This window comes from Daphnia pulicaria, chromosome 10 (genome assembly GCF_021234035.1).
Source record: "Daphnia pulicaria isolate SC F1-1A chromosome 10, SC_F0-13Bv2, whole genome shotgun sequence".
NCBI classification, from domain to species: domain Eukaryota; kingdom Metazoa; phylum Arthropoda; class Branchiopoda; order Diplostraca; family Daphniidae; genus Daphnia; species Daphnia pulicaria.
This window is the reverse complement of record NC_060922.1, coordinates 6216364-6243113: the sequence shown is the minus strand read 5'-3', so window position 1 is coordinate 6243113 and position 26750 is coordinate 6216364. Positions and strand designations below refer to the sequence as shown.

The window sequence follows — 26750 nt, the reverse complement described above, 5'->3', positions numbered from 1 at the left end:
GTTTTCTTATTTCAGTCAGTAGTTCAGTAAATATTTATTTGACGCACAAAAGAACCACATATTCGTGATCCTCGTCAAATTTGTGGTAAAGTTCATGTTTTTTTTTGTACGTACGCGTACTTCCGGTTTCGAAAATTTTCCTGAACTGAAGTTCAGGAAAATTCTCGATTTTGGCCAAATTTTGGATTTCGTTAAAATCACACTTAATCGACCCCAAATTTCATGGAGATCACAAATATATGGTTTAATTTTATGGCAGCTCAATGGTTAAGGTGCTGTGGCTTACTTCTGGTATACTTCCGGAAAATTTGCATAAAACTAGCAAGTGAGCTTTGTTTTCTGTACAGTTCTAAGGATTGAATGCTAGGTTTTAGCAAACAAATATAGACTTTTCAAGTTTTGTGAGTATCTTAAGACCAGTCCTTCAAATATTGAGTTTTGAGACGTGTCAAATAGATGGCGTGTTGATTGTGTCAGTTATGGAATGGCGGTTTGCTGTCAAAAGTTTCTTCGAAAATTACCAATGAATTCATAGGTAAATTCAAGTGATTTCGTCTCTAACTTGTCGGTGATGTGTTCTATTTCGTGTATATGTTGGATAACCTTAATGTTTCTCATCAACTTACAGGAGGAAATGTGAAAGGTCGTGGCCGTCGTGCAGCCTACCGTCAACTATTTTGTTCAAAATCATTGTATTCCACTGAATGTGCCATTGAAATTATACAGGTAATAACCAACTCTAGCTTTATGCATTTCATGTATTGCTGAAACATATATTCTTCTCGTCTTTTATTAGGAGTCATAATTATCTGCTGTTTGTATTGGACTTGCTAGATCATCAACCCCAGGCCCCCAGCATAGACCAATCTCTCATTTCATCTTCTCGAGAGAAGATTGGATAATTGATTGGTGGTTTCATGTGTAAGTTCACTTATCATGTCACTGAACCATTGCAGTCTAATATGTATTTAAAGTATCGAACTCCACTTACGTCTATCTAATGTTTAAGAGACACTTTTGAGTGTATACTGATAATTGTTTATTCTGTTAGATCACATTGATGACACAAATTATAAACAATGTGACTTATTTTCTTTTTTTATTTACAGGTTCTAAACTCCAGGTTTCTAAATTTGCATGGCAGACTTTATGAGAAGTCATGTCCTTTCAAGAAAGTCAACAAGGTCCCTTGTTTACTAACCTGTTTGCTGCTACCTTTGAATCTCCCTTTTTACTTTCTTAAGCAGGCATCTTTACTTGAGGTATTGCTTTCTGTCGCTACAATCTTGTTTGAATATTATTGCCATCCAAATAAATGTTCATTCTGCTTACAGGGTAATCCTTCGATATTTGTCATGGACTTCATCCACTGGTGAAAACCGACGAGAGAATGCTGTAATCCAAGACTGATAAATTGTGTAGTTAATTAGATAAAATTATCAGTGCATATCTGGGCTCCCTTCTTTTCTGTCGCCCCGTTTCCCTAACTAACCACTAACCAACGCCCGCCGGTGGTCACTCACCCGCTGTGAAACCAGGAGGAGGGGAGGGCTCTGGTCGAACGGGGACTTGGAAGGCACATGATCCGATGAAAACTTTTGGAGGGTCATGAGTCTAACCCGGAAGCCTAGTATGACTACATCTCCCCGGTAAAACTTGCCTCGTACTTCTCTCTTCTTCTCGGTCCAGATACTTATCTCTGGGGGCTGTAGACATGTCCTATAACAGCATGTGCGAGATAAACAAAGCAACACACACCCAATGAAAGAAAAACCATGGTTTATTACTTGAAAAAACCATTGCTTTTTGTCTCATTGCCGCAGCGGTGGTGGCGGGTTGCGTTTAACTCGTACAGAAGAAAAACGTCTTGAACCGAACGCTCTGAACATTTTAACAATAAAATAAAAAATTTAGTTCATTGGTTTTATTTATTATAGATATTACATGGGTAAGGTTTAACATTGGTTTTTAGGGTTAAGGGTATAAATTTATGGGTTAGTGGTGTATGTATTCGGGGTTTAAAGGATTGGAAGGTATATGTTTATGGAGTTTGGAGATTAATTGGTAGGGCAACATTTATAGGGTTATAGATTAACTGATTTTGATCCAAACTTGAAATATCCTCCCCCTCTCCAACATCCTCCACTTTACTTTCCCAATCCCAAAAACATGTTTATTATTTGTTGACATAAACATCCCATATTTGTTTTTGTTGCTTCTTAACTTATTAACGGTAAACTACAGTCACGATAACAATTTAACAAATTAATGTTGCAATTTCGGTAACACGACACCAGTAGTCCAGCACCAAGGAACGGCTAATTGAATTTGATGCAGAAAGATCGATCACCAGCAGAGACTGACACAACGTACCACAGCGAACAGCAACAACGCGAACATATAAACCTGTAACCATAATGAAATGAATTAATTTTCAGCATCAATGGAAATGCTGTCAATAAAAAGATGAATAAATGTCACTTTTAGAATTACTTTTAAAGGAATTACAGTTGGCAAGTTTTTCCTTTGAAAACTAGACTGAAAATTCTACAACAGATGAGCAAATAACTAGTCATCAACTAACAATATCGGTAGCATTTAAATTAGAAAGCTGATCAACATAGTTACCTTCATTGTTCTGAAGTGTCATACAAAAACACTTAACAGAATGAATGATATTACCATTATAAAGAGCATCAGCAAAGAACTAGTAATCAACTAATAATATCGGTAGCATTCAAGTTAGAAAGCTGTTCAACATAATTACCTTCATTCTTCTAAAGTTCAGTTCATTCTGTTCAGTGTTTTTTACGATATGAAACATACAGCTGGTACAGGTAGCAAGAAGAGCACCTATCACTGGCTGGCTGCAACAAACCCATCTGCATATAGCACATTGGACTGACACAAAGAAGCTCAGAATTCATCAGCCTGTTCTAAGAAATAAATGAAAAAAAATGATTCAATGAGTTAAATGCTCATCACAACAGTTAACTGCATTACTTGACATTGAAAACATCACGAAAGGGGATGGCAGCAAATTACCACCAACTCCACATCAACAGTTAGGGCTAAATTCTTCATCTTAAGTGTTGTCATATCTGCAAAAGTTAATAAAATTTCATTAGATATGGATTTGGAAAGAGATGAAAATGTTTCCTCTTAACTTGATATATATGATTTTTTATGTTGTTGAACCCTCTTCAGATTAGTCCTGGGCTATATCAAACATTTAGAACATTGCCTGCTTTGTTTTAACCACATTGTTGAAGGACGGGAGGATCCTACAATGCTACGATTGAAGATTGAGCAATCGATAAAAAGAGCTCTTTTTCTTTAGCAGACTAAAATACAAAATTCATCGCCATCTATGATTCACATTTACAACTACTATATAGATTGCTGGGATATAGAAGTAATAAAGGTTTGCTAAAGGGAACTTGAACAAGTAACATTTACGATGTCTCTTCTCTGACGCCATGGTCTTACATACCGCAAACAGATGCCGTCCATCTATGTCAAACTTGAAAATGATGTCGGTTGGTGAAGGATTCTGATTTGGTGAGGGTTACCACTGCTTTCCTTCTTGATGACTCCACCAGAACCGTCGTAAATTGCCATGAGTCTGCAAGCCAAGAGCACGCCATAATAACGCCGTCTTGGAGCGCATGGAATAAGTTCCGTTGGTTATTGGTATATCGGTAGTAGATGGTTCTTCAAGCTCTATTTTGGGATTCTTCTCCTTTCTTAACATTGAGGTTCATTTGAAAAATGTCCATAGCAAAATTCCAGAAAGGATTGGCTGGCGCCTAAATTATAACAAACTATTAGCATGTTTAAGACAAATACCCTACTAAGTAGTTTTATTGTATGCACCTTATTCACATTATTTTGTCAACTATATTGGTGGAGTTACCTGTCTCAATTTTTCGGCTTAGATTGGATTTTTCTCTTGACAAAGGGCCTTTTCAAATTCAGTAGTGGAAAAACTGCAATCAACTGTTCAAACTGATGAGCAGCGCAGCTTGTGTAGTACCACATCTTACAGTACTCTAGTGATGTGACGTTAGTGGATTTTTGAAACGTTTAAGTTATCCGTTAAGTTAACGGAGCTTTACTTTTTGACGTTAAATTAACGCGTTAATTAACGCGTTAATTTATAGCGTCCGTTAACGTAAGTTGCACGTTATTTTCAACGTTATTTTCTGAAAAATTACACTCATTCTGAAGAAAATGAATTTTTTCGAGTTCCCGAAAGCATGTTTTTGAGTTCTAAAGGTCAGACTAAAGATACAAATACAAATCAAGTATAGAATTTTAATTTTTATACGCTAAACCAAAAAAAAAATCTTCGAAAAAATCTTGAAAAAATGCATTTTTTGAGCATTTTTAAGCAAAAAAATGTGTTAATAACGTTTCAAAATAACGCATGAAAATTTCAAAACGTTTAAGTTATTACGTTAAGTTAACGGACCCCAAAAACCTCCGTTAACGTGATGTTCACGTTAATCGTTAAAGTTAACGTCACATCACTACAGTACTCCACGGCAATAGTTTTTTCTAAACAATCACCACCACCAACAATTTATTCCAGACTGTGCAATCCAAATATTATAGTCTGAGAAAATAAATAGAGAATTTCATTAAAATATTCAGTAAATATTTAAAAAAAAACACATACACACACAACCTAACAGAATAACTATCTTTTGTGTAATTCTAATTATTTTGTGTAATTCTAATTATTCTTTTGTATGTTAAAATGTGGTGGAGGTGGGACAAATAAAACACAGTTCTACCCGTTCTACCACTTAATATCTTTAATTACTTTAAGTACTTCCTTTTCTTTATGTTCAGCTTACCGTTTCTTACCTCTTTCAGAAATGACTTAGTATGTAAAAAGGCCTTACGCAAAATCAAATGCCATTAAGAGCCAATGCAATATATACCAAATGCACTAGCCACTAGTTTTTCAATTTAAGAGAAATTTCTGCAGGAGATAAATTTGAGATTGGCAGCATGGTGTTGGCAGTCCAAACAGAACTTTACCCATAAATTACAACACAATATTAAAAAATTCTTACTTAACTGTGGAAAACTGTTCTTCTCCCCGACCACAATCTACATTTCACGGGGCTTTGCACTGCTGTTTTGATACAGCATTAATTGTAAGCCGGTAAATCGCCTCTTGTTACCCGACACCTCGTAATTACCCGACACCTCGTAACGTGGTCGCCATATCTTTTTCCAACGTAATGATGAAAGAAAAGAAAACGGACAAGACAAACGGAAACGGTAAAGAAAAGAACGTCCACAACCACATCGTCCACATGAACAATCTCCCATGACTGACGCGAGATGGAGTACAAGCTCGACGACTTCGCCATCTAGGGTGGGGCATTTGAGTAGAAAGTTAACCGTTAACGATTTAACGGACAGTTAACAAATAACAACACATTTTTTCCTCGAATACCCCCACCCTAAGTTGTCGAGCTAATACTAGCTGGTTCAATTAATTAAAAACAGGGCATTAGAAATTATGATTGAATGACTCATTAATTGTGGCATTGAATAAATCTAAATAATGATTACCTCCTGCATTTTTAAAAACAAATTTTGCAAACAAATTTTAATTTTACTGTTGCTAAAAAGCGTAGTGCTTTTAAAGTCATTATATATTTAACAATACCAGTCCTTTGTAGGGTGCGCATTACTGAGTTTTTATTTGCAATTGGAATTAGTATTTTACAACATTCGTTACTGTTTACATTTTCCGTGATTTTGGCACGAACGGCTTGCTACAGAGGTATGATTGGTAATGTTCACCAAGGTTCTGTTTCTTGAGCGAGTTAACACACAAGTGAATTCTAGATGGAAAAAGCATATGTATTGTGCCAGGTCGTTGATCTGGACTAAGAAAACAACAACAAAAAAACTCGACAAACTGGTTAAAGGAATTCAATACATGAGTTCAGTTACTAGTCTCAGTTCATGCTCTTTTTTTTTTTTGGTAGATTTTTGGTAGATGAAACTTGAAAGTAAAATATTTAATTTGTGTCTTCTCATCGCGTGCTGATCGCGATGGTCTGCCATTATAACCAATTTTTCAAAACCTGGTGAGCAAGTTTTAGGAATATCATTATAATCCCTAAAAATGTATTGTCTTTGTTTCTCCGCGTAGTCTAGTTCGTACCGCTATTCCATTCATGTTCCCCTACTAATAGTCTATTAAATTTTTCGGAATATTAGCTTAAAAAAGAAATGTGAATTCCAAATGTTACAAAGCGCTGTATTAGAAGATACAAACATTTAAAAAAAAGGATTTGTAAAATTTAATATGTCTTGTGCAGCATATTTTAAATTTTACATGGCCCCTGAACACCTGAGTAACACTACTACAAGGGCTTAATAACGATAGTGGGGTTGTGGAGGAAAAGATACTGGAAATATCATTCGGGTAATTCATACTGATTCAAAGGTTTCACTAACATTTGCCTTGCATCAAATAGCAACGAAGGATAACCGCCGAGAGTTTTCCCGGTGGTCGACGGAATATTGACATGGGGACACGAAGGATTAACAAGGCAAAGAATGATGTTCCATCTCCAAATCCATTGCGCCATTTGAAAATTGGCGGCTGATGTTAGGATACTCGTGGACTTTGCTTCAGTGACATCTGTATTATAAACTGCTGGAGTATTTATTTCAGAAATAAAAACTCTTTCGTCTGGAACACCTGGATAAGCAAGAGATTCAGCGTCTTTTCGAGAGAAAGGTTCAGGAACAAATATTTCTGATGGGTACTCTGCTGCCCAATTCTTCCACATATCGAATTGGTGCGGATCATGACGGAAGGCGGTAAAGAAATTCTTCGGGAATGGCAAATCTACGAAGGAACATTTCGATTTTTTGTTTGGCTTTTTGTCTGGCTTGGAGGATTTAGGAGTGAAAAGGCAAATAACATAAATCCATTTTTTACGCAACTTTGACAACTGCCAGCCAGCAATTGCCTGAGTTGTATCCGTTAAGGTACCTGAAATCACTGGCAAATCTCGATTATTTGCTCTGTACCCGACTGGAACCGAATAATCGTCCAGGTAGATTTTGTCGGGATTTTCAGAACCCAGAGGAGCTGCCCTTATAGTGATAAAGACAAGCAGAAGAAGGCCAGGAACCTTAATCAAACCAAAGTAAAATGTATTTCAATTAATAGAGTCGAAACTAAAATTATAAAAGGAAAATACTGACCACCAACTTCATGTTTAGTCTTCTTGAATTCAGAACTAGCTGAGACAAATCCTAGTTTGATTCTGAAGATTGTGTTTTAGCGTTGTTGTTCTATTATCGACGAAGATCATGCCAACGGTCTAAAAAGAGCATCGGGTAACACCCACATAACCTATCCACCAACTAGAGTTGAAATTCCTGTTTTGTTTTTTTGTAAGTGAGAAAGTCCGAATCTGTCAAGTACAAAAAAATATCACAAGTGAAAATATCATCTTGCTTCCAAAACATGTCTAAGTAAGTTTCCGTATATGGAAATAGGACGAACAGTCATTGTCCGAAAGTAAACTATCGACCTTTTTTTCTTTTTACAGAATGTACTCCATATTAAAAAATTTGTAGCAAATCAACTTTACTTCAGTGGTATTTTTATTTATGCTATGATGTGCACATGATTTATTTTCATGCATAAAAAGCTCAATATATAATTAATTAAAAAATAAAATAGCGTCTATGCCATAATCCGAAAACGGACCACGTTCATTTTTCATATTATTTTGCCAGTCAAGTAAGTTTTTAGTGATAGGGTTTCTCGTGTATTAAAAGAAGAAAGTGTTACACAAAGTACATAAAATTTAAAAATAAATATACGCATAATTAAAACAGGATTGACTATTTGAGTGTAAGTCGAAATGGTGTAACATAGCAAACAAAAGAGGGAAGTTCCACAATTGGCATTCAGATTCTCTTGGCTCACTGCGGAGCAAAGGAAACCGGAATTACCACACCACGTCGTGGGTCTTGGTTCATAGCTCTGAGGGTCTCCATGTCAACTTGAAACGAAGGATAACCCGGATAACCGTTGCGAGTTCTCACGGTGGTCGACGGAATTTTGACATTGGGGCACGAAGGATTGACAAGGCAAAGAATGATGTTCCACCTCCAGATCCATTGCGACATTTGAAAATTGGCGGCGGATGTTAGCATACTCGTGGACTTTGCCTCTGCGTCATCCTCAGTAACCGGAATAGTTCTGTAGGGAATACCGGGATAAAAAGGATCTTGAGCGTCATTTCGGGTGATTGGTTCAAGCGCCAACATGTCGGAGTATTGTGCTGCCCATTGGTCAAAATCGCTATTGAACTGGAGCGGATAATTACGGGCAGGCGCCCACGGATGCTTCGTTGGGAATTCTAGCGAAGGGCATTTAGGATCCATTAGGCAAATAATCATGATCCATTTTCTACGCAGCTTCAATAATTGCCAAGAAGCGATTGACTGAGTCATATCCGTTAGCGTACCGGTAATCGCTGGTAAACTTCGGGTGGGAGAGTTATCCCCAACTGAAACCGGATATTCCATCAAATAATAACTAGCGGGGAATTGGGGATTTGCAGCGGGAGCTGCCATAACGCAGGCGACAAGCAGAGAAAAAACAACCTTTGATAAAGAATAAAATGAAATGAGTTAAAGATTTGTTTTTTCGATTATTCTTAAAAGTAACTTCTTAAAAAAGAAAAAAAAAATATGCAATTAACTGACCGCGATATTCATGTTGATTCTTGTGATTTTGAAACTGCGCTGTCTTGGGCACTGACTGGTTTGATTCTGGAGATCTTGTGATGGCCGCTTTGTTATTTTATACGCTGGGGCGAGCTGGGGTCGGGTCACTGATCTTGGCAAACCAGTTTTAAAGAATGCCCTCCCCTTTCAACTCAAAAGAGGAGCATGTGAACGACAACGGAATTTGTTTTTGCTATTGAAAAAATATTACAACAAAATTGTTCGGTCCGAAACAATTTTTTTTTTTTTTTTTGTCTTTTTAGCGATTTCTTCGTCACGGACATGGCGACGTTATATCCAAGAACAACAAAAATTAAAAAAAAAAAGAAAAGAATAGGAATGCCACTATACAAGTGATACAGGTGATGTCTTTTAAAAAGCTTACAGTGTAACACACAATCCCGAATTGTCAATTTGAATTAGTCTGGCATTACTTTTTGATTGCCAATGCCATGCATAATAATGCGTTATCTATAGTTTAACGAACTCGAAATTTTGTCTGGTTTTTTTAAAATATTCATCCTCACACCTGTTGCATACAATTTTGTTAATGCGCAGTACAGTTAGAAACAGACACTGAGTAGCCAACTTGCATGTCATTACGTGATTATATTTTATTAGCATAAATTTTTTTATTTCTTTTGTGAGCCCGAAGCCGAATTTTGATTTAAATGGGCGTTGCCGGAGCATTTGATTTATGCATCCGGATCAAATCCGTTCGAATCCATCAAAACCCCCTCTTTTATTTTGTTTGCAGAAAATGTAAGATTGGAAACAGGTTCAAGGTTCTGTTCATTGCAGATTGAAAAACTCCCTTTCTGGCATTGCCTTGCGCCAACAGCTCGAGTACAATAGCATTGATTGCAGAGAAATTTGAATTTGTTTTTAACCGGTCCGAGTAAGAGTAATTTTTTTTTTTAGTTTTGTTGTGTTTGTCATTTAAGTTTATTCAACTCGCAAACATTTTTTTCGTTGTTCATAATCATTTGTAGCAAACGGCAAGACGTGTTTTTTTTCATTGTTGACGACGAATAAAATTTCTGCCATTTTTGACGGCACATCACGTCTGGCACATTCCATCAGCTTTTCTATCTCACATAACCACAGCAGGGGAAACGATTTCAAAATCCGTGCAGCAGCTGCAACAAATTGTTGGCAACATATTACAAATGTATAACATTGGATAATGTTCCGTTATTCGCAAGTGTTTTCGTAGCAGATGGGTTTGATTTTGACTTTTGAAACCATTGGTCAAACCCCTTTTTTATATCAAGATAATGACGAGGTGCCGGTTTGGTGGCTGGTCCCCCTTGGTCATAAAATTTTTAGTTGCACTTTGTTTGAAGTACATCAGTTCAATGTTTTTGAATTCTGATTGTTCACCCACACACAAAGTTCTACGATTTATAAATGACTTATTTAATGATGTCTTACTGAGTAAACAAAAACGGCAAGAGAAAACAGTTCCAGTCAACCTAGCTCTTGAAAGAATAATCGTACTATCAAACGATTCATAATCAACGCCACCAAAAATTGTCAAAAAGGAAGAATATAGATAAATGTTTCCTACCTTTATGCCTGGGAAATACAGCCAGGCATCCAGCACAAGTGCTCCATCCGTTGAAAAGTCGAATCCACCAGGCAGGATAGGAAAAAAGGGTGTCCAGGTGTCCTCGTGAATATACCCACATTCACATGGGCGTACACGAGGACATTATAGAGGAAGAAGAGAGACGTAACTCGGCCGACATTGATAGTTTCGTTTCTCCAATGAAATGGGATGCTGTGATCTAAATAAAAAATAGAAAATGTTATGAAAATTATTTAAAGAAACAACAACTCAACAAGTAAGGAAAAGTTGAAAATGAGACCGTAATTTTAACCCTAATTTTAATAAAAGTAACACAAATCAATATCTTAGCGATGATAGGCCTACTGATATTTGTTGCTAATGGCAGGTCAGGCCTCAAATCTGCACACATGAGAAAGTTACAGTGAAAACAAACTGCCGTGCTTATAAATGCTAGTCAGAAACTAACATTTCACAAATTTTGAATAGGTTTACTCTTCTATTTAAGGCTCCCAATATCATCCCATTTGTAATCTTAGCTGTATTTACCTGCCAAATAGCTTGGAGTGGAGAGTATGGAGAACCGTGACACCACAGTTCACACGACGATCACATTTTGTAATTTTATTTGTTGCCTTATTTTTCGTGATTGTCAATGTACGTTTCCAAAAAAAGTGATTGTTCCGTTAACTTCTCGTTTTCAAAACTGGTAAACAAAACGAGAGCAGACGACACTAGCATTCGATCGATATCTAATGCTAAACATATCGATAGAAATTTCCAAATCCAAACCGCTCACGGCTCACGATCAAAGCGGTTTTCTCACTCGCGCTCGACATCTGCTGGACGGATCGGGACTATTTTAGTATTTTATAGTTCGTTTCATCAAGTAGAACTGAATCTTCCTACCATAGTTAAGATAAAAGTAAAAATTTGCACAAAACCCGCAGATAATTACTTTTAGATCGAAACCGCTACAAGACCCTCCCCATGGCCCTCTTGTTGGAAGTCGAGAAGGAATAATAGAAATTCTATCAGCTTCAGAACCAGAAGACGTGCATACTGCATATTTTATACATTTTAAAGTAGGATTTAGCCAAATTCGCCGTGTAATCATAAGCAGTTCATAAATAGAAACATTATTAAATGTTATTGAGGTACAATCTGAAACGTCAATTATGCGAGCTGGTCGGATACGAGAAGTGGATAAGCCTGCTCCCTGCCAAAAGGAGGTGTAGGCGGCAGTACTACTTCGGGACAGGTGGAATCCAAATAGCATAGAATTGTATTCCACTTTTTAACGGTGTAATACAACTGCAAATTCGAGAGTGAAGCTGCAATTTGCTGGGCCAGTACTGTAAATCCGGGTACATTCTGACGAGTTAAATCCTGTCCTTCATACACACCCCGGAACGGATATCCATACTGGATTGGATAATTGACTACCGATGGGTAGTCCATCAGATAAGTATTTGCTGGAGTATTTTGATTGAGCGGAGCTGCCAATACAGCAGCAGCTGCGAACAGAGGAAGCAGAATCTAAAAAAAAAAAAAAAATAGAAACAAAATCATAATTAGTTAACTACAGTATGTACTAGGTTTATAACTAGGAATTTTCGCAAATCTATCATACAACACATATTTACAACTCTACAGGAACAAGTTATAGATATACTATACTCACATGACAATTCATTATGATGGACCGAGCTTGGACTCCGACTGTTTCGATTCTGGACACTTTAACGATACTGATGCTGGCTTAACTCTATTTATACGGTCGTATACAGGGTCAGAATAGTGCGTTGATCTTCCGGCTAAAAAAACTTGTTTTTTAAAAGTACACCCAAAACTTCTTAGCTTTCCAAAATACGGATCGCTGCCTCTGCGTACTTGTATGAAATCCTTCTAAAAATTGTCATGTGATAATGTCAAAAGTCTTTCGTTTGGGTATTTGAGAGCAGAGCAGAGCACGCCTCCTTGAACGCAAAGTTTTTTACATGCTGCGTGTTTTCGTCTCCTGATTTAATTCTTCTCCTACATTCTGTTGTGGTTGCGAGATTGAAAAGCTAGATTCATTCCACAAGTTGGCAGTTCTTTGGGTTTTTTTTATTCAGGAGCGACTTTGAGCAGTGACTCGTGTAATGAATAAATACGCATGAGTGTGTTACTTTACCAACGTGAAGGAGAAGTCTCGTCTAGTCGAAGCTACACTGTAATTACGATTAACATCAGAGCGAGACGGTCTTCTAAACCAGTCAAGAAGCAATCAAAACAAGAAGAATTCGATCAAATGGGTATCTCATTCAGAGTTGGAGGCAATTAGCGTACTCTTAATTTGGGTAGTAGAAGGTGTCTACACAACTTTAACGCCCAAATATTGTTTAAATATGTTCATGCGGCGGAAATTAAATCAAATGTTTAATACTAGTTTTTCTATTCAATACTAATGATCGAAACCTGTTTTCTAAATATCGTTTACACAGCGAATAAAATCGAATGCTGAATATCAAGTCATACACTGATAAACCCCCAAAAAGGTACCGGCAAGATTTTTAATCACTACACATACCGTTATCCGCTCCTAAAATACTATCAACGTACATGTTACACTCGACGATCGTTGGTCCAACTTGCTATAAGGAGGTAATTGCAACGAAACCTTTTCCGGTTTTCCTTACTGACAAATTTATAGGTAAAAATTTGGCAAACATATCCATAAATCAGCGTCACGGAGTACCCCCCATATTACGATGCATAGCCGTCGTTAAGTATATTCTCTTGACGCGAAACGGGGATAAAAAGTAAAACTGGAAATCGGCAATGTTGTCACCGCGTCCTTGTCGTCGTCTCAGTTGCTGAAATTGGTTGGGGCTAATTGACTTTATACATGAAAAAGGCGCGAGGACGAGTATAGACTTGTGTTACATCTGCCGGAGCACATTCTCAAAGCTTAATCGTCTATGGAGAGTCGCGGTGAAATTTTTTCACCGTACGAATGCGCTCATAGTTTTCAGTTTCTATGACATTTAGACAAGCGTGTAGAGCATAGCTGCATATGCTTAGCGAGACCACAGAGTTTCACCCAACTGGCTTTTGTCTACGTAATAAGGCGCAAATTGTCACTCCAATGACGGGCGGTGCATTATATACCGAAAAAAGAACTTAAGCATCACGAAGTTGTTGTTGTTATTATTGTCTGTCTGTTCCTCCATTCTATCCGTCCGTTCTCCTGCGCATCGTATCCGCACCGCTGCGTATTTATTTTTAAAGAGGCGACTTTTTACAATTATAAATGCGCATCTTTTAACCGCTTACGTTTCGGCAGGTACTATACAGGTATAGGCCACGCGGTGTGGTGCCCCGCAACGCGATCTGCTGGCGTGACTCGAAAAGTCTCACAATCTTTTTCGAGAGTGAGAGAAAGTGTCATATTATTATTGCATGCTAAACAGGGAGAGGTAAATGGAAAAGAAAAGGGTTTGGCTTGTGATATAGAAGCTCCTCTTCGTCGTATGCCAAATGGTTGGCATCAAGTGAAAGGGGCTGACGAAATGACATCGACAGTGAATCCTCCCCAGTGTCCATGAACTAAATTCGACATCGTTTGACTCGGAATGCTCAAACGAAAGAGAAAATTTTCAGATGGCTATTATAATGTATAGGCGTATAGCGATGAATAACAAGGAGGTGCCGGCAGGTCACTCTTGGTCATAAAATATTCGTAAGCTAAAATATTTATGAATTACCCTGACAAAGTTTTGAGGTACAAAAATCGGACCTGATCTCCTGTCATTCTAAAAATGAGTTAATAACCCTTACTGAAACAAACAAAAATGGCAAGAGAAAATAGCCCCAGTTAACCGATAGCTCACTCTGGAACAATCGTACTCCGTTTTATAATTAACGCCACCAAATAGTCAAAAAGGAAAAATAAACGTAGATAAATGTTCCCTACCTTTAAGCCTGGGAAATACGGCCAGGCATCAGGCGGATGCAAGTACTGTATTCGCAGAAAAGTTGAATCCACCAGGAAAAAAGGTGTTCTCGTGAATACACCCACACTCACATGGGTGTACTAGGTCCGTAATTCGCACCGACAGTCCGACATCGGTAATTACTCCAATCAAATGGGATGTTGTTTAGTTAAATAAAAAAAATAAAAAAATGGTTTACAAAAAATAATTGCAGAAACAAAACAACAAGCAAGGAAAAGTTGAGAATGAGACAGTGGGTAAACCCAATTTGTTAATAAATAGGAGAATTAAAGGTTTACATGTAATACAAATTGCAGTTATGGAAGTCATGCTTCATTAAAATATCTAGCAGGTTACAGGAATAAAAGGAATGGATCCAAAGGAATGGATCCAAAGGAATGGATCCAAAGGAATGGATCCAAAGGAATAAAAGGAACAAAAATCATTACCCAAGCAATGTTATACTTGTGAGATTGAGTTGAGATTGTGGTGATGACAGGTCAATACTCAATACCAGCTCAGGAAACACTTGCAAATCTTGTTACGATTGCTGACTCTGAAGGCCTAAAATCTGGGCAAAATCTGCATAGAGAAAAAGGTTACATAGTGCCAACAAATAATTGCCATGCATCAACAGGGGGCTTACATGATAAATGCCAGACAGGAACTAAACTTTCACAAATTTCGAACAGGTTTAACTCTATTTAAACTCAAATAATCATTCCAAATGTATTCTTAGTTTCATCACGTTTTATTTATACCTGCTAAACAGCCTGAAACGGAGAGCATGGAGAGTCGAGAGAGACAACAGATTTCACACATCACAGACACGACGACCACATTTTTGTAATTTTATTTGTTCTGCTATTTTTCGTGCAGACACGTACGTACGTTTCCAAAAAAAAGTTATCGTTCCATTTTCTTTGGAATCTTAAACCTTAAACTTTGCCTCTTTTTCGAAACTGGTTCTGCTTGTAAACTAAAAAAGCAGACGACACTCATCAAAGTCATCATAAAATATCGATACAAATTAAATCGAATCGGAAACCGTCATAATAAGATTACCCTCTTGGAAGTTGGAAGCCAAGAAAGGGAACAAGATTTATAATATAGAATACTTACATAAACATAAATATTTTACAACAGTCCGCTATTGCTGTGAACCAAAGAAAGTTTATAGTTATGTAAAAGAAGAGTTCCCGCGAGAAATCGAAGCGCGCTGCTGGGAACGTGAGCTGATGACGGTCGTCTCCCGATAGATTCATGTAATTGCGCATGTTATTATTACCGATCGAGCCCATATCAGTCACAGGCACGACAAAGGGATTGCATTACCATATGTGTTGAACATATTTTCTTGGTAACAAAGTATACAGACGATGTATGTATTTGCTCCGGCAATCCATCATTTATTTCGGATCGTGTTGAAAAATCAGTCACGATTTCAAATCCCATCGTTCACCATCATTTCCCACCTAATAATTCGAAATGTCACAGATCATTATTAGATTTTTTTTTATTGTCGACATTTTTTTTACTCACGCGAAAATCAGAACGAATTTTTTAAAAAAGGTTATTACCTTTTTAAATACAAATTTTTATTGAATAATGTTTTGTTCGTGTAATAACTTTCCGACCGCTTTTTTTTTTCTATTCTTTTTTTGGGTTTTACAGCAGCTCGTGTACACCGTTCACGATAAAGCTATAGCTTTCCCGGTCGCTCAAAAGAAAAGGGAAAAGACGGCGGAGAAAACTATTACGATGAAACGGGAGGAAAAGTCATAAAACAAAACAAAACGCAAATGCTAAATAAGGCAGTGTGTGTAATATAACACAGTTCTAAACAAAAAAAAGGAAAACAAAACGTGATTATACGTATATATACAAACCTCCTCGACGCACTATACGTTACGTATACATACAGCTGCGGTACTGTAGCGTTGTGCACGTTTCGATATCATTAGAGAGATTGCCGGAATTCGTTGCTGCGTGACCGGAGCGTTAATGATGAAGACGACACAGCGGCGTAGGAGAGTTTTCGTTTGTTGTTGGGAGTTCGTGTGTGGAGTTATTCTTCCCCCACAAATCGCTTGTGGGTTTGTACATTTCGGGGGGCATTAAAAAGATAACAAGAACTTTCTCTGCGAGCTGCTCTTCTGAAACTGCCAGCACATGGAGATATTAAGTCATGACGGTTTAGTGTTTCATCCTCCACTCGATCGTCCCATCGGAAAAACAAACAAAACGAAAATGTTGAAAGCTGAGAGCATCTTCGTTGTTAAAGGAGAAACAACAAGAAAAGGGAAAGGATGAGCTTGGTGTGTGGGTGTGTAGCATAAATAGGTGAAGACCGTAAAGCTATTGGCATATCTTTTCTGTTTAATAACATAAATGCAATGTGGGTGGGAATCAGAGCAATAGAAATGATCGTCATAATTATGTAGGGCAAATGTTATGATTCTGATTCAGAAAAAAAAATGAATAGTTCCCATGAATGGTGATAATAATAAAAACAAAAGGGGCAGATTGGCTCCCGTGATGCGCCACTGTTTTACGACTTATTCTTTCTTTTGAATTTTTAATCGGTATGGCGAATCTCTGGGGCGGATGTTGAACAAATTTACTTGTTGGATAATTACTGGAATTTCTCACCGTTACACAAATTTGTCGCCATAGATTCCCAGTTCAGGAGGTGTAGGTCGGGAAAAAATAATGAAACAGATGCATTGGGTCAAGTTCTAATTAGCGAATCACGCTCGTATATTTTTTATACATTTGCTTTTTCCTTTCAGTGTATATTCATACTATTTACTCTAACTATAAGAAATAATAAAATATACTGTATACTTCATTAGCGAAAAAAAAAGTGATTTTGAGCCGGAAATAAAGGGAAAGGAGGGAACAAAAAAATTCCATTTATCAACGCTCGAAACTTTTCTTCTTTTTCGTTCAAGTTGAGCCTATTGAATCATTCAATTATAACAGAAAGGGAGGTATAAAATTACTGGTTAGAGAAACTGACGATGAAAAAAAATTCGTGTTAGTGTAAAAGAGCGTTAAAAGCCAATGCTGTTATTTCAATTTTTTGTTTCTATCAGAATTGTATTTGCATCGAAGGAAGGTTGAAAGAATACGCAAAAAGTTTTTATTACACACCCATTATGTACAGCCGATAAATCACTTGAAGATAATTAGAGCTTTACATCGTCATCATCATCAATCATAATAATCACACTCTGATGGTACTGTTGGTTTTTTGTTGTTTTCCCATCTACCACGTTTTACCTTTTCTCTCTCCTGGTTTTTTGGTTCACGTTCTGCATATCTTAAGTATGTGCCACCAGTCCGACCATCAGTACCACCAGAATTAACCATCATTCCGACGTGTTATTACTATTACTACTACTGCTGCTGCTGCCGCCGCCGTTGCTGACGTTACGTGACGAGCGCGGTGGCAATTCTCCAACGATCTGGATGACCTCGCTGATTTCCGTCGACGAAGAGAAACCCAGCACGATGGCGCCCTCTGGGAAGAGCGTGATGGAAGAGTCATCCGTGATCTCCACCGCGGCCGGGCTGGTGGTTTCGATTAAAGAGGCCGATACACCTGCCGGTTGCTCAGCCTGCAACACGATGACAGAATCCGCTTCCGTCTTGACGGTGGTGGTCGGCGGAGCGCTGGTGCTTGTTGTGAAAGTGATTGGTACCTCTGTTGTTGTTGTCGTTGTTGTTGTTGTAGCGTCCGTGACCGTTGAGACTGTGCTACTGGCAGCGGTCGTGCTGCTCGTGGTGGTTGTGTTGACGGCAAGGCCCGAGCTGACGCTTCTGCCTCTCGATCGGATTCTCTCGCCAATTTGCTGGGCTTGGATGGAAACGCTGTTGACTTCCGGCGTATTCGATGTCCGGTTTCTGTTGCCAATTAACCAATGCGTCAATTCAATTATTATTTCAGAAATGGATAGGAAATGTATACCTCAAGAGTCGAGTAGTACGGGCTGGAAGAGTAGGGAGTTCGCCTTCCACCAAAGTTTCCGGCGTTGTAGATGAAACTCCTGGACGGAATCGGCTAGCAGTGGTCCTGGTAGGAGTCAGACGGATTGTTGTTGTCTCTTCAACGGGCCTCGACGTGGTAGTTGTTGTGGTGGTCGGTCTGGCAGGTCGCCGGGCTAATAATCCAGCCAATCCGTTGGTGGATGCGACGTTAGCTTCAGTCGACGACGTTGTATTCGAGGCCGGCTGGTTGTCTTCCACTTCGGCGCTGCTGTTGGTCGACTCACTGGTGGCCGTTCGGGCAGTTGTAGTCCTCACTCCTGGCCGTCGCCCGCTAATGATGCTGGCCACAGCTGCTGATCCAGCATTGCTTTCATTTCTAGCGGGAGTTTCTGTGGTTGTCGTGGTCGTTCGGACTGACGGACGACGAGCCAAAAGACCAGCCAATCCACCGGGAGTGGACGGGGCTTCAGTGAGACTCTCGACGGTCGTCGGGGCTTCATCTTCCGATTCATCGTTCGTTTCCAGCACCACAATAGGTGAGGCAGTAGTTGTTGTCGTAGGACGGACGCCTGGCCGACGTCCGCTCACGAGACTAGCCAACGCATTAGCGCTGCTGTTGGCTGTTGCGGTTGCCGGAACAACGGCTTCAGTTTCAACGGCGACATCTGTGAGGGCTCTCGCAGTCGTCGTCCGTCCGGCTCCAGGTCTTCGCCCGCCAAATAGGTTGGCAATTCCGGTTGTTCCATTGTTATTAGCAGCTAGGGTGTCATTGGATGCTGAGCTTTGATCGTCAGATGAAATTGCTCTTGGAGTTGTTGTTGTTGTTGTCGTTGTTGGTCTAGTTCCAGAGCCTGGCCGCCGCCCGCTAATGATGCTGGCAACTGCCGCTGATCCGATTCCGGCATTCGTTTCAACTAGAGCTGGTCCCTCGGTAGTTGTAGTTGTCGGTCTCGCAACAGGTCGTCGGGCTAAAAGACTGGCCAGTCCACCAACAGCCGGGGCTTCAGTTGGTGCCTGAGTGACCTCGAGACTCTGAACGATGGGAATGCTAGTATCGATCCTGCGGCCTGCTCCTGGCCGTCTTCCGCTCAACAAACCCGTCAATCCAGTCGTCGAGATTGGGGCGCTGGTAGTGCTGGAAGGTCTCCGCCTACCACCGAAAGAATTCACCGAAATGCCGAACGATTCAACAGAGAAATTCTCTTCATCGTCTAGAATTTCTTCTTCGTCGACGACACCGAAATCATCCTCGACATTGTCGTCCAAAAGCTCTTCAGCCGAATCGACGAAAGGGCTTGGAGTGGTGGTAGTCGTCGTTCGGGCGGTAGGTCGTCCTGGCCGGCGTCCGCTAATGATGTTAGCCACTGCAGCGGAATTGGCACCCGCCGATTGAACTGGAGCTTCGCTGACCACTTGAGGGGTAGCCGTTGTTCTTCTTCGTCCGCCGAAAAGTGAAGCTATCCCGCCACTGGCATTATTGGCAGCAGCACGGGCCGTAGTTGTGCTGGATGGATCGCTGGATGCAGTGGTGCTGCTCGGCGAGACGGTCGTGGTGGCAACGGACGGCCTTTGCCGAATTCCAAGACGGGCAGTGACCGAAATAGCAGCAGGAGCTGCGGTCGAAGTCGATTCACTGACTTCGGCTGTGACGGCGGCGGCGGCGGCGGTGGTTGTGACAGGACTTTGGGTCGTTCTCCTCCGGCCGGCAAAAAGTGAAACGACTCCTCCTCGCGGAGTTTCAGTTGATTGGGATTCCGCCGCTGCTACGGTCACACTGTCCTCCACGGCTAATTGGCCAACGGTTGCGCTGGTAGACGAACTTTCAATTGGAGCGGCAGATTCGGTTGTTGTACTACTAACGACAGGGGTTGTAGAGACGGTCGTTGTTTCCACTGTGGTTGCGGCTTGGGTGGTGGTTGTTGTCGTTGTTGTTTTCGTTGATGGCTTCGTTACTCGAACGCTCTCAATCACTTCAGTTGGAGTTTCTTCTTGCGGATTGGAGGTAGTTGCGACGGATTCTTCTACCTTAACCGGTTCGATCGTCGTCGTCGTTTGGCCAACAGTAGTTGTGGTTTCGGTTGTTGTTGTGGTCGTCGTTGTTGTTGGCCTTCGTCGGTTATTGATTAGTGAAACCGACGGCGAGACGGAGGGAACTTGATTCTCGACGGGGCTAGCGTCCACTGATCGAGCTGTGCTTGGCTGCGGTCGCCTGCGCAGACCTCCTGGCCGTCTACCACCAAACGACTGGGCTCCTTCGTTAGCGGCCGGAATGTCGTTTGTCTCAACGGCGACGGATGCGACTGTTGTTGTTGTTGTCGCTGGTGACGGTGAGGGTCTGCGTCCTCCTCCGATCCTTCGATTCCCACCACGAGCGGCAGTGACAGTGGAAGAAGGTGCAGCTGTTGAAGTTGTTGCTGGGGACGTCTCGGGCACAGTTGTCGTTGTTGAAGGTTCAACTGTGGTAGAACTGCTCATTTTTAACATTAAAAAGGGAGAATGTAATGATCTTGTTTAACAAAAATTCAGTTAATATCAATGCAATTTTACCTTTTGGGTAGTTCAGTTGTGGTGGTTGGCTGTGCAGTTGTGACGTCCGCTACTTTCAATTCCACTTGGAACGTAGTCGCAATGACGCTGTCCGTGCTGGTCGATTCGGATGACACGTCGGAATCGACTGTCGTCGTGAAAAACGAGTCGAAAATCGATTCTGTGGTTGATCGAATAGCCGAGGGTCTGGTCCTTGGTATTCCGGTTGTCGTTGGTCGAGTCTCAGTGACAGATTCGACTGTCGTCTGGGCAGCTTCGGTGGTTGTTGTTGTTGTTGTGGTAGTTGTCGGGTTGGTGACAGTGTTGAAAAGGTTCCTGTTGATGGGTCGAACTCGTTTGTTGACTATCGAATCGGCGTCAATGCTGATATTGTCGTCAAGCGATTCACCGGAAGTGTCACTTTTGACGGACTCGGTTGTCGTAGTGGTGACAGCAGAGCTTTCCGTTGTTGTCGTCGAGATCGGCCTTCTTCGGTTGTTGGTAAACGACGGGATGGTAACCGAGAGCTGATTGTCTACTTCTTCGACTGATTTCACTGTCGTTGTTATTGTTGTTGGCTCAGTAGTGACCTGATTGTTGGGCCTAGTTCGCCGGGAGTTGTTGATGACGGTCTCAGCTCTAATGGTAATGGGTTCACTGGTTGTTGTGATCGACTCTGTGGTAGTTTTCGACGCCGCTGTGGCGTCGGTGGCAGTGTTGAAAATGTTGCGATTGATGGGCCGGGTCCGACGCGAGGAAGAATTGGTGTTGGTTCCAGCGGCGTTGTTGGCGTTGGCATTTTGGCTACCGGAAACGCTCCCGATCGTGCGAATAATTTGCTCGGCTCGGTTGCCAGTCACTGGACGGACTCGGCTTCTGCTGTTGACTGGAGCCGTTTTGACAACCGGAGGAGTTGCAGTGGTGGTCGATCCTCCTCCTCCGTTGATGGAAGCCGAAACGGCGGCCGCAAAGGCCTCGGCGGTGACACTCGGAGTCAATTTCGAAGAACTGGATAGCGGCGGCGGAGTCCTGGTGATGGTCACGGTCGTCTTCTCCGGAGTGACGATAGTGAAAGTGAATGGCTTGGTAAGATCGACGGTGGAATCGGTCACAACCACCGAGGCGGTGGCAGGAACTTGTGTCGAACTAACGACCAGAGTTTCGGTTGTTGATGGAACTTCCGTCGTCGTCTCGGAGGGTGTCACTTCCGACCGGATGCTCACAACTGGATCCGATGCCGATGTTGTTGTAGTTGTCGGCGCCGCTGTTGTGGTGGAACGGACTCTGCCGGAACCAAACAACCTGGATCCAGTCTCTTTGACACGTCCAATGCCTCCCTCTCGGCTCGATTCAAAACTGTTGACGATGGTCGCCTCTGAAATTGTTTCCGGATCTTCCGGCCCATCAGTTTCGTCGTCATCATCACTATCCAGAGTAGTCGGGGCTAAAGTTGTTGTTGTTGTTGTTGTTCCCGCCTCGGTTGTTACAGACTCGGCAGTCGTCAACGGCACGGTGGTGCCTTCCGTCGTCAAGGAAAAGGCGATGGGTGAGAATGAGCTACGAGCGAAAACGGACGGGCTCATTGGAGTGCTGCTGCGAGGTGGGAACCGGGTGGTGGACGTCACAGGCTCGGTGACTACCGAGAAAGTGGTTGTTGGCACGGATTCGGCTGTCGTCGTCTCGGCAGCTTCTTCCGCAACACTCGGGGCATCCGTACGGATTTCAACAGTCGTTGGTGAAATTGTTGTTGTTGTTGTTGGGGTTGTCGTTCTGACTCGGCTACGAGGGAAAGTCGGGAACAAAGTGGATGGATTTTCAGTTGTTGTTGTTGTTGTTGTGACGTCATCTGAGCCGAGGAACTTGGTGAATTCGCTGGAATCCTCCTTGTCTTGCACAACAACAACCGTGGGCTTGATGCTCTCGGTCTCGACGGCCTTCAATTCGTTGACTGCGGCCGTGTTGGATCCTCCGTCGTTGATTTTTCGGAGAAATTGCGGCTGGCGGATGACGGCCGTCTCTTCCAAGAGTCCGGCCTCCGTGATGTTGAGCTTAGCCTTGGGTTTGGTGCGAATGATGGTCTTGACTTGATCCTTGAAATTGCTCGGCTTCACCTGTGATCCGGGCGGATTGAAAAAGTTGCCCTTTCGCTTCTTGGTGTTGTCCGTTCTCTTGCCGAATTCCAGTTGGAATTGGCTGAGCTCCTCGAACGAGATGCCAATGTCGTTCTCCTCGTCCAGCACTTTCTTAATCTCAGCTCCATCGACCAAGGCCAGTCCCCAATTAGTGACGAGGACGGGCGGGATGCTAATCAGCTGCTCATCTTCGCCGGACGACAACAACACCTTTCGGCTCTTTTGCGAAGAGCCGCCGCGGCCGCCGGTAGACAGCCGCCTGTTGGACGCCGTCGAAGCTTCTTCGACGCTGCCCTTCAGGGCCTCCGAGATGAGCAGCTCCTCCTCGTCGTAGTCGTCGTCGAGCGTCGGCAGGGCCCGTGCGCCCAGCGCCAACAAGGTGAACGCAATCACCACCTGGGCGAATCGAAAGTGGATGAGCTCACCATCACATCAAAAACGGCAGAGGACGCCAGCCATGTTACACGTTACGACGCCTGATTGAGAGAGTTGGCTTGCCCGCAAAACCGCCATCAAAATCTCATTATGTCGAACAAGTTCCCACGAGAGAGACTCAAAAGAGTCTGAAAACTGAGGGGGGAAAAACTCGCGGATAAAGCAATTATCAATAAATGTCGCTGTGGAGCTGTTGTTCTATGGCGCTCCACTGCCACGCAAAAGATTTATATGTGGAAAGGAAAGAAGAAGAAAAGTGAAAGCTAAAAAGCAGAAAACCCCGGCTAAATAAAAAGCGACACCATCAAACATCGCCACCTGCAGAATCTTTTCTTTCTTCACGTTTTTCCCAAACTTGGCGCATTTTCTAATGTTTCCCTTTTTTTTTTTTCTTTCTTCCTTTTATAAAATGTTGAATATTTTTCAGAAGAGAAGGACCCGGCTGGATTTTGCGATTTGCATCTGTGAATAATAAAACCAGCTGTTTCTTTTTTTGGGGGGGTTTAGGCAGGGCCGTTTGGACGGACTTGGTGACTTTAATCGATGGTATAGAACTATATACGATCTGGCGCGCACGATTGATTGATTAGATTCTTCTTCGCCTGAAAGAACATCACCTTCCTAAATAAGAGAAAAGAGGAATACCGTTGTGTGGTGTGTGCCTTTCACTTTTGTTTAAGAGGAACTGCGGGAATGATTGTGTGTCTTATCGGCCCCGGAATTTTTAAAACAAAAGTGATGGGAAATTTTATCGACCGGATTGCGGCCGAGTTAAATTAGAGGTGAAGAAGAACAAGACGGATCTATAACGCAATGATGAATAAACCCAAACAAATACACACACAAAAAAGCTCGAAAAATTCCCAAGTCCTTGGCCTAGTGAAACCGAAATGAAAACATTTCTCTTTCGCCTACAACCATATACGAATCTCTGTTGGGTTCATTAAATTATTTTAACGGTTTCGCTCTTGAGCCGGCGGATGATGATGGAGGATTACCATCTCATTTCCACACAGTTTCGCGCCATCATTAAAAAGGAAGAAAAAGAAGTTTGAAAGCGAAGGTGATGACGATGAGTTAAGTGTCAGATGCAGCCCCGCCACAGGGAAAAGAATCTTTCTTAAATGTTTTAACTTTTTTGTTTTGTTTTATGACATCGCCTAACCGGCACTGATTTTTCTCTCAAAAAGAAAAAGAAGAAGAAATCTCAGGGGGTGTGTGTGAAAAATCTAAAAGGCACTCGCATCTTTTATCGCAACTTTTTCGCTCAAAAAACTATTCCCAACCGGTTCTCTCTCTCCTGCCTCATACTGGGCGTGTGAGAGAGTCCCGAACTCTCTTTCTCTCTGATGCGGCGCTCTCTTGTCTACATCTTACCGTGTCTTATGTGATGGGACCCGCGCTTCTCGGCGGCTCGTCCTCAAAACTTTCTAAACACAGTTTTGAGAGGAGGAGGAGAGAAACCCCATCCCGGGAGTGTGTGTGTGCACACGAGACTCTTCTTGGCACATTGCCCGAACTTCTTGTTTTTTTTTCTCCAAACGCGCGCAACTTTTTATATTCTACGCGCACAGTTTGGCAAGACAAACGCCAGGCGTCGAGTCTGACTGGCGGGGGGAGAGACGAGCGAGAGCTGCCGAAGTCAGCGGTAAAATAGCCTCGGGCTCTGTGTGTCTCTTCTGTGTGTGTGTGGGAAGAACCTCTCGGATTGCTCTGCGTGTCACTTTCGTTCGTGAACATGTTTCTTCTTCTTCTTCTTCTCTCTTTTTTTCGTCCCGTTATTTTGTTTTGAAGCTTCGTGAGTTCCATCGCCGGGATGATGACACCGACGACTGCGGCCGCTAAAATAAGAAGAGAGAGTCACGCCTGGCCTACTCACCTCTCCCTTTTAGCTGCTGGCGAACAAGTTCGTTTTTCTTATATAACGCTTCGGGGATGGGTTAGACGTGCATTTGGGGATATTTCAACCTTTTTCAACCCCCCCTTTTTGTTTTGGATTCGTGATGTGCCGTTCCCCCCCCCCCTTTCCACCGAGTCGCAAAAGTCACAACTAAAAGAGCTACCCCGTCATCATCGGTAAATAAGATGTGTGTGTGTTATTCCTTTCGGTTTTGTATACGTCTATGATTTCGAGGAGAGAGAAAACACACACACAGCGCAGACGTCCAAAAGCAGAAGAACTCTCACTCTCTCTTTCGATCCAATCATTTTTGTTTTGTTTTTATAATATCCTGACCCATCCCCAGTACCCCCCTCGTCCTTCCTCACGACCATCTGAACGCTCTCTCTCTCTCTCCGCCATCAATCGATGTCTTAATTCTCTTCTGCCAAAAAATTCTCAATCATCGACAGTGATGGTGATTGAGAGATTTCCTACTCCCTCCCACACACAAATTGAACGGAAAATAAAAATTTCGGGACTTACTGTGAGGCGCAGTGTCGACTTCATAATTGTCCTCCGAATCGGAATTGGCACCACCGGATCTTAAATAAAAACCTGCTCCCTCCTTCCCTCAATAGAAGAATCACTTGGGAGGGAATGTGAACCGCGTCTAAACCCAATACAGAAATGATGTACCAGGGAAAACTGTTGAGGGGATATAAGAGAGAGTTGTTGTTGTTTTAAGTGTACGACGACTGGAGGAGGACGACGATGCAACACACTAGACAGACTCGGATGGAGTGAACGTACGTCTTTGATGACCAACTGAGCTTTATACACAACCGGCGGGACGTGGATAGTGCGTCCATAAAAACCTATACACCTTGGGTGCTGCTGCTGCTGCTGCTATAGCGACGTCATAAGACTTATGTCTCTATGCTAGAAAGGCAGAGAGAGAGGGGGGATAGACATACACACTGTGCAGCACAGAATGCACATTGGTGCAGATCGTGTGGGCGGCTCTCTTCACTCTCTCTCTTTCTCCGGTGGATGGATAAGTCACTCCCACCAAACTACCACTGCAGCACTATCAAGCAAAGTTTCTGCTGATTCTCTTTTTCGCCTTGGTGCTGTTTTGTTTTGCAACATTCCCAGAAGAGATGGAATGAAGGGGGGAGGGGGGATATATGTCATCCCATTATGTTCTTTTGTTTGATACACACACCCGGATTTTTTTCATCCATCCAACCAGGACTACACCGCTAATTACAGTCTTAGTTCTTTTTGTTTTTTTAAAAGTAGGATTATACCTTCTTCTCATCATCATCGTTGTGGCTTCTGGGTATTTTTAGGTCCTCGCCGGTTATAACTATCAAAGAAGAATTGCAGTCTCAGAGAAAGAAATGCGAAGACAAATCCGGAAGTGTGCTGCAAAGTACTGCGCTGTT

The 26750-nt window shown here is 41.9% G+C and overlaps 4 protein-coding genes and 2 long non-coding RNA genes across 7 annotated transcripts; 1 reads left to right on the top strand and 5 right to left on the bottom strand.

Moving 5' to 3' along the window:
- Window positions 1–165: 165 nt before the first annotated feature.
- On the top strand, window positions 166–1455 carry LOC124314940. Its single transcript, XR_006911397.1, has 5 exons — window positions 166–535; window positions 629–726; window positions 797–921; window positions 1110–1262; window positions 1335–1455. It is a non-coding gene; the product is annotated as an uncharacterized LOC124314940 (long non-coding RNA).
- Window positions 1456–2104: 649 nt separating this feature from the next.
- Window positions 2105–14467, bottom strand: LOC124314953. Its single transcript, XR_006911416.1, has 9 exons — window positions 14455–14467; window positions 9599–9601; window positions 5085–5185; window positions 4576–4618; window positions 3917–4041; window positions 3494–3809; window positions 3004–3101; window positions 2768–2936; window positions 2105–2406 (listed from the first exon to the last, which is right to left on the bottom strand). It is a non-coding gene; the product is annotated as an uncharacterized LOC124314953 (long non-coding RNA).
- LOC124314796 lies at window positions 6276–7490 on the bottom strand. Its single transcript, XM_046780165.1, has 2 exons — window positions 7249–7490; window positions 6276–7175 (listed from the first exon to the last, which is right to left on the bottom strand). The coding sequence occupies exons 1-2, from the start codon at window positions 7258–7260 to the stop codon at window positions 6450–6452; spliced, it is 738 nt and encodes a 245-aa protein (XP_046636121.1). The 5' UTR covers window positions 7261–7490; the 3' UTR covers window positions 6276–6449.
- On the bottom strand, window positions 7808–8893 carry LOC124314804. Of its 2 annotated transcripts, XM_046780175.1 has the most exons (3): window positions 8767–8893; window positions 8526–8664; window positions 7808–8417 (listed from the first exon to the last, which is right to left on the bottom strand). In XM_046780175.1, the coding sequence occupies exons 1-3, from the start codon at window positions 8776–8778 to the stop codon at window positions 7978–7980; spliced, it is 591 nt and encodes a 196-aa protein (XP_046636131.1). In that variant the 5' UTR covers window positions 8779–8893; the 3' UTR covers window positions 7808–7977. The 2 variants fall into 2 exon arrangements, with proteins under 2 accessions (XP_046636131.1, XP_046636130.1); XM_046780174.1 differs by having other exon boundaries at window positions 7808–8664.
- LOC124314887 lies at window positions 11405–12790 on the bottom strand. Its single transcript, XM_046780306.1, has 2 exons — window positions 12042–12790; window positions 11405–11896 (listed from the first exon to the last, which is right to left on the bottom strand). The coding sequence occupies exons 1-2, from the start codon at window positions 12051–12053 to the stop codon at window positions 11534–11536; spliced, it is 375 nt and encodes a 124-aa protein (XP_046636262.1). The 5' UTR covers window positions 12054–12790; the 3' UTR covers window positions 11405–11533.
- Window positions 14468–17065: 2598 nt separating the features above from the next.
- LOC124314613 (mucin-5AC-like) lies at window positions 17066–26137 on the bottom strand. The gene is made up of 4 exons (XM_046779830.1): window positions 25846–26137; window positions 20875–23381; window positions 18308–20794; window positions 17066–18243 (listed from the first exon to the last, which is right to left on the bottom strand). Exons 1-4 carry the CDS (start codon window positions 25867–25869, stop codon window positions 17709–17711), a joined length of 5553 nt encoding a protein of 1850 aa, XP_046635786.1. The 5' UTR covers window positions 25870–26137; the 3' UTR covers window positions 17066–17708.
- Between the last annotated feature and the right edge of the window lie 613 nt (window positions 26138–26750).